At 57.6% G+C, this 7,274-nt stretch overlaps 1 protein-coding gene across 1 annotated transcript; it reads right to left on the reverse strand.

Annotated features, from left to right (window-relative positions):
* Nucleotides 1-297: 297 nt before the first annotated feature.
* On the reverse strand, nucleotides 298-6,359 carry LOC119104158 (SPRY domain-containing SOCS box protein 3-like; the record flags this gene model as incomplete). Its single annotated transcript, XM_037227840.1, has 6 exons — nucleotides 298-376; nucleotides 940-1,093; nucleotides 1,587-1,712; nucleotides 2,588-2,690; nucleotides 3,156-3,343; nucleotides 6,241-6,359. Coding segments are annotated over 6 exons (769 nt in total), but the record flags the coding sequence as incomplete, so codon positions are not given.
* Between the last annotated feature and the right edge of the window lie 915 nt (nucleotides 6,360-7,274).

A 7,274-nucleotide genomic window follows, 5' to 3' on the forward strand; every position in this document is an offset into this window, starting at 1 on the left:
GCGCGCGGAAAACGACGGAGACGGACCAGAAGGCAGCTCGAAATACAGGACGATAAACGAAAGGTGAATGAGAGCCCACGGGACAATGAGGACCACTGCCAACAGTAAGGCCGACGACAGAAACGTCCAATTAACGAGATCCAATGCGTCACTGTGCGCACCAGACAGACGCCGCAACGCTGCCGCCACCGAGCCCTTACCGGGCGGCCTGGCCGGCCGGGCGGGCGGCGCCTCCGGAGCCGGCGAGTCGTCCACCACCACCAGCTGGCGGGCGGCGGGCCAGCTGTCGCGCGGCACACCCACGTAGTCCAGCCACGGGAAGCGTCGGATCAGACGGCAGATCGGCGCTGGCAGCGCCAGCGACCAGTGCGGCAGGCTACCCAGATCGCACGTGATATTAGCAACCAACGGCAATCGCAGCACATCCGTAACAATAGCAGCATGGCTGCAGTGACGATCCACGACTGCTCCAAAAGCCTTACCAGCACGGGGAACTGGGATGGCGGTCCGACGGCGGGAAAGGACTTGGCAACGTCTGGCTGGTTGTGCCAGTGGATATCTTCTGGTCGGAATCGCGCCAGGATCCCAAGACCTGATCCCAAGGCCTTTGACCCGGCATGTGTGACCCCTGTGACCCCAACGTGTCAGTAGGATCAAATGACGTCTATGCCTGACCTCCGGACAAGACAGACCGTTCACAGCCTGTTATGTCACGATACCGCAACACCAAAGCACAATCTCACCCTTCCAAGCGACCTCAACTGATTGGTGACCCCAGTCGACGCCCGAGTCATCAAACCTCAGCCTCCGTGGTTGATGACCTGAGCAACGATCAGCCACTGGACTTAGCGATCAGCGACGTCGCCTGCCCCCCCCCCCCCCCCCCCCTCCCCCCGCGTCCGTGAGACAGCCTCTGCCATCACAGCGCGTGATCCCCACCTGCGACTGATGACGGCCGTCGCCTGGAACTGCAGCGAGTCGGCCACGGACAGCGCCGTCACCAGGCGCACGCACGTGTTGGCCGCCGTGGTGCAGAACGCCGGCAGCAGGCCGCCGCCGTCGCCCGGTCGGCTCAGGCCCGAGAACGCCACCCCTGCCGTCAGGACGGTCAGCGGAGGGCGGGAGGAGCGCACCTCACGCGGGAGGGGGACGGGTCATCGCCAGCGGTGTGGCGAACGGACACGGGGCCGCGACGGCGGCTGGGGTGCCCGAGGACACCGTCGGCCACTGACCGAGCCGGACAATCAGAGGCGTGTCAACAGGCGAGCGGTCGTTACCGCGGACGGTCAACACGTCACGAGGGGCGGTCAGCCGATCCGGAGGGCGCTCGACAAGTGGGTGCCATGCCTCAGAGGCCAAGCACGCAACCATTTCTGGATAAAACTGCGATACAAGACACAAGAACGCGCCGTGAAACGAAGCCAGCGTCCGCCAATAACGAACCTTAGCAAATAAGTCGAGCGATTTCTTACCAGGTAACGGTCACCTGACGACGGCGTCACAGCTTCATGGCCGATGAGTGACCCAGTCAGCCATCGACCCATCCAGTGAGCGCCGCGACTCACCCAGTGAGCGCCCCGACTCACCCAGCGAGCGTCGGTTGAGGAAGAACTCGACGGTGCCGGCGCGAAGGTTGGCGTAGACGCCGATGATGGAGCCCTTGCCGAAGAGGCTGGTGTAGGGCTGCGAGCGGCCAGCATGGCGGATCGTACCTGGCGACGCGCAGCACCAGGACAGCGTCAAGAGAGCGTCAGGGCAGCGTCAGGATAACGTCAGGACAACGCCAGGACAGCGTCAGAACGGCGTCAGGACAGCGTCAGGACAGCATCAGGACGGCGCCAGGACAGCGTCAGGACAGCGTCAAGACAGCATCAGGACGTCAGGACGGCATCAGGACAGTCCGGACAGCGTCAGGACAGCGTCAGGACAGCGCGCACCCTTGGAGTCGACGATCGGGCCGGTCTGAAGCGACGGTGTGAGATGCCGATAGTTAACTGACTGGCGGGTGCCGAGGCCCATAACGGTCCACGTCAGTCGCACATCACGAAGCATCACGGACAACATCGTGACTGCGTATGGCATTGCGCTTCTTGCCACCCGAGCAGCCGAACTCCAAGACTGGCGCCAAATGACGTCACTTTGGTTGAGAATTTACGACGCGCTCAGCTGCTGGGGCTAAACACGCCGTTTGTCTCTCACCCTAGCCGCCCGGCATCGGACGCACACTTAAACCTCAGTCGCCAACAACACAATCCAAATAATCACCAACAACACAGCTCGAGCAATCACCAACGACACAATCCGAACAATCACCAACAACACGACCCGAACAATCACCAACAACACGACCCGAACAATCACCAACAACACGACCCAAACAATCACCAGCAACATAACCCAAATACCACAAACTTCATGGAGTGCGAACGAGCAGTAGGTAAAGTATAAGCGACACACGACACATTTTCTATTCCCGATGCAAATACGTCAGAACAGTTGACCGGGTCTGTGATTAAGACGTGCGTCAGCGAGCAGCGCGCAAACCCGCACAGCCGTGCAGACAGTGTACCGGGCGCTGCGGCCTCACCATGGAAGGAGAGGCCCCACGAGTGGGAATCGGCGCCCAGGAGGCTCACGAATCGCTGGTTGGCCGAGTCCGGATCAAACTGGTCCGTCACCAGACCCACCATCTGCGGGCGGCACACCGTTAGCTCCCGGTCCCCGTCTGGCCGGCTGTCTGCGGCCTCTGCGGGTCAGTACACGTGCTGGTTGCGGCAGCCGGGCGTGCATATACAGAACGTGAGAATATGGTGGCAAGGCAGGTGCAGGGTTGGCAGAGCACAGCCACACATTTCGATAACCTATTTATACATTAGGTAGGGAAGAAATCAAGCGCTAAAATTTTGCGAGTTAAAAAACATTCACTATGACAGCTCATACAGCTGAACTATCATGACCGTGCTTATATCATCATGGCTCATGCTGCAGTTAAACACACAAAATAGCAATCAAACAGCCAGTAATGACTCAAACCACATCACAGGCACTAGCTATGGCATACGTCACAAAGCAGAGCGACCCAGCAACCGACTGCTAAAGCGGGAGACCGGCCGCGCCGCTGGTTGGGCAGCCGTGGCCGCGCGCCCGCGACCCACCGTGTCCGTGCCGTACAGGTCGGTCAGCAGCTTGACCTCGAAGAAGTGGTGTCCGCCGGGCTCGAGAATGGTGTCGCCCAGCAGCACAGCCGTACCCGTGGAGAGCGTCTCGTGGCAGGCCACGTGCGTCGGCAGGAAGCGAGCCGAAGCTGGCGCCCGCACCTGGTCCCACTGCCATGCCAGCGGCTCTGGGAGCGAGAGAGAGGGGTCAGGGTGTAGTCAAAGGCCAGTCCCACTGCCATGCCAGCGGCTCTGGGCATGAGGGAGGGGTCAGGGTGTCGACAGAGGCCAGTCCCACTGCCACACCAGCGGCTCCAGGCATGAGGGAGAGGGGTCAGGGTGTAGTCAAAGGCCAGTCCCACTGCCACGCCAGCAGCTTTGGGCATGAGAGAGGGGTCAGGGTGTAGTCAAAGGCCAGCCTCACTGCCACACCAGCAGCTCTGGGCATGAGGGAGAGGGGTCAGGGTGTAGTCAAAGGCCAGTCCCACTGCCACGCCAGCAGCTTTGGGCATGAGAGAGGGGTCAGGGTGTAGTCAAAGGCCAGCCCCACTGCCATGCCAGCAGCTCTGGGCATGAGGGAGAGGGGTCAGGGTGTAGTCAAAGGCCAGTCCCACTGCCACACCAGCAGCTCTGGGCATGAGGGAGAGGGGTCAGGGTGTAGTCAAAGGCCAGTCCCACTGCCACGCCAGCGGCTCTGGGCATGAGGGAGAGGGTGTAGTCAAAGGCCAGTCCCACTGCCATGCCAGCAGCTCTGGGCATGAGAGAGAGGGGTCAGAGTGTAGTCAAAGGCCAGTCCCACTGCCACGCCAGCGGCTCCGGGCACGAGAGGGAGGGGTCAGGGTGTAGTCAAAGGCCAGTCCCACTGCCACACCAGCAGCTCCGGGCACGAGAGAGAGGGGTCAGGGTGTAGTCAAAGGCCAGTCCCACTGCCACGCCAGCGGCTCCGGGCACGAGAGGGAGGGGTCAGGGTGTAGTCAAAGGCCAGTCCCACTGCCACGCCAGCAGCTCTGGGCCTGAGAGAGAGGAGCCAGGGTGTAGTCAAAGGCCAGTCCCACTGCCACACCAGCAGCTCCGGGCACGAGAGAGAGGGGCCAGGGTGTAGTCAAAGGCCAGTCCCACTGCCACGCCAGCAGCTCTGGGCATGAAAGAGAGGGGTCAGGGTGTAGTCAAAGGCCAGTCCCACTGCCATGCCAGCAGCTCCGGGCACGAGAGAGAGGGGCCAGGGTGTAGTCAAAGGCCAGTCCCACTGCCACGCCAGCAGCTCCGGGCATGAGAGAGAGGTAGGGTGTGGTCAAAGGCCAGCCCCACTGCCACACCAGCAGCTCTAGGCACGAGGGAGAGGGGTCAGGGTGTAGTCAAAGGCCAGTCCCACTGCCACACCAGCAGCTCTGGGCATGAGAGAGAGGGGCCAGGGTGTAGTCAAAGGCCAATCCCACTGCCACGCCAGCAGCTCTGGGGCATGGGAGAGAGAGGGGCCAGGGTGTAGTCAAAGGCCAGTCCCACTGCCACACCAGCAGCTCCGGGCACGAGGGAAGAGGGGTCAGGGTTGTATGTCCAAAGGCCAGTCCCACTGCCACACCAGCAGCTCCGGGCACGAGAGAGAGGGGCCAGGGTGTAGTCAAAGGCCAGTCCCACTGCCACGCCAGCGGCTCTGGGCATGGGAGAGAGGGGCCAGGGTGTAGTCAAAGGCCAGTCCCACTGCCACACCAGCAGCTCCGGGCACGAGGGAAGAGGGGTCAGGGTGTAGTCAAAGGCCAGTCCCACTGCCACACCAGCAGCTCCGGGCACGAGAGAGAGGACCCAGGGTGTAGTCAAAGGCCAGTCCCACTGCCACACCAGCGGCTCCGGGCACGAGATGGAGGGGTCAGGGTGTAGTCAAAGGCCAGTCCCACTGCCACGCCAGCGGCTCTGGGCATGAGAGACAGGTCAGGGTGTAGTCAAAGGCCAGTCCCACTGGCACGCCAGCAGCTCTGGGCATGAGAGAGAGGGGTCAAAGTGTAGTCAAAGGCCAGTCCCACTGCCACGCCAGCGGCTCCGGGCATGAGAGAGAGGGGTCAGGGTGTGGTCAAAGGCCAGCCCCACTGCCACACCAGCAGCTTTGGGCATGAGAGAGGGGTCAGGGTGTAGTCAGAGGCCAGCCTCACTGCCATGCCAGCAGCTCTGGGCATGAGAGAGAGGGGTCAGGGTGTAGTCAAAGGCCAGTCCCACTGCCACACCAGCAGCTCTGGGCATGAAAGAGAGGGGTCAGGGTGTAGTCAAAGGCCAGTCCCACTGTCACGCCAGCAGCTCTGGGCACGAGGGAGAGGGGTCAGGGTGTAGTCAAAGGCCAGTCCCACTGCCACACCAGCAACTCTGGGCATGAGAGAGAGGGGTCAGAGTGTAGTCAAAGGCCAGTCCCACTGCCACGCCAGCGGCTCCCGGCACAAGAGAGAGGGGCCAGGGTGTAGTCAAAGGCCAGCCTCACTGCCATGCCAGCAGCTCTGGGCATGAGAGAGAGGGGTCAGGGTGTAGTCAAAGGCCAGTCCCACTGCCACACCAGCAACTCTGGGCATGAGAGAGAGGGGTCAGGGTGTAGTCAAAGGCCAGTCCCACTGCCACACCAGCAGCTCTAGGCATGAGGGAGGGAGGGGGGGGGGGTTAGGGTGGAGATGGAGGTCAGTCCCACCACCACACACACAGCAGCGGTGGGTATGAGAGAGGAGGGTCAAGGTGCAGTTGGTCTGTGGGAATATGCATTTGCGGCACCCAGAATATTTTGGCAGATTCCAAGAGACAGGCAAGGTGAACATCAAAGTTTGGGATTTGCTGAGACATCAAATGTCATGCATCAAACCTAGGTGAGAAATTATGACAAGATTCAAGCTGCCTGTAAGATGGCCAGATTACAGACGAACAGCAGCAAAGCCATTTGCGTTTGCTGCATTGTACACCCATGACCAGTGATGGAAAGGTCCACCCCACAAAAGCACCACAATCTGTCATACATTGGCATGTTGGCTTCTATCATTCACAGTGACCAAGTGCCAATATGGGCTGCACAATGCATTATGCTACAAGATCAAAAATGCACTACTGTGTCACTGACCATTGCTATTTTCACCACAGTCACAATGGATCTTGTTCCTGCTCTTGGCTGCCTTGCAGTAGTGTTTGTGGAGACAAAAGCTATAGCTGGGCTCCTTCTTCTTTGAAAGGATGCTGGACCTTTTAAAATGGCATCATCTGTGGGTCAGAGTAAATTACCTTACCAACATTGGTAAGAGGTGGTGCAAACAAATGGATATCAGTTTAATAAAGAAAGTACCTGCAGTATTTTTTTTGAAAGTTGACATATACTTATGACTATAGTTATTTCCATTCTTGACTGCACTCTGCAGGATGCTTATTATATGATGTGTGCATGCTTGTATATGCTTTTCTGGTCAGCTATTGCTATGCAAATGCCTGATGAAATAATTATCCAGACCATTGCTTTCATCTTATGTTTAGCATGCACACAATAGTTCAGACAGCTAATTCTATTGCTGTCATCAAGCATTATTGGACCCTTAATTGGCAATCAAGTATAAAAGGCTTAAGAGAGCACTCAAATTTGTCATTGTGGGTACATTTTACAGATTGCAGATGTCTATGCCAATGACAATTGCTGGCAAGTATCAGCCTTCTTTTCTTGTTGGTAATATAATCAGCATCCAATGGATTGTTGCCAGGAAGAGCAGAAACAGCTTTAAGTAGACTAAACTCTGCTGAAATCACAGCTAAAGTCTGTGGGGTATCTTGGGCAAAACTTAGTGTTGTGACAGTGACTTCTGTTACCAGAAAATTATGATGAGAAAATAACTCACAATTTTGAGTGTACCTAGTCATGTGCATGGTTAGAATTATGTCTGATGTCTCAAACCAATGTTTAATGAACCCTACTTCCATGCATTTTAAAACCAACACAATACTATTCATGCATGTCCTGATGAGTAAAAACAATCATTTAAATCCTTTTTTTTACATAAAACAGAAGCATTGATGTGTGATGTTGACATTTGTCATCCGCGGGCTTTAACGTTTACAGATGTTAAGTGCTCCATTTCAGAATTTCGAATATCAGTGACGTCCACCTGAAGA

Source organism: Pollicipes pollicipes, unplaced genomic scaffold, assembly GCF_011947565.3.
Source record: "Pollicipes pollicipes isolate AB1234 unplaced genomic scaffold, Ppol_2.1 Scaffold_5966;HRSCAF=7079_pilon_pilon_pilon, whole genome shotgun sequence".
Lineage (NCBI taxonomy): Eukaryota > Metazoa > Arthropoda > Thecostraca > Pollicipedomorpha > Pollicipedidae > Pollicipes > Pollicipes pollicipes.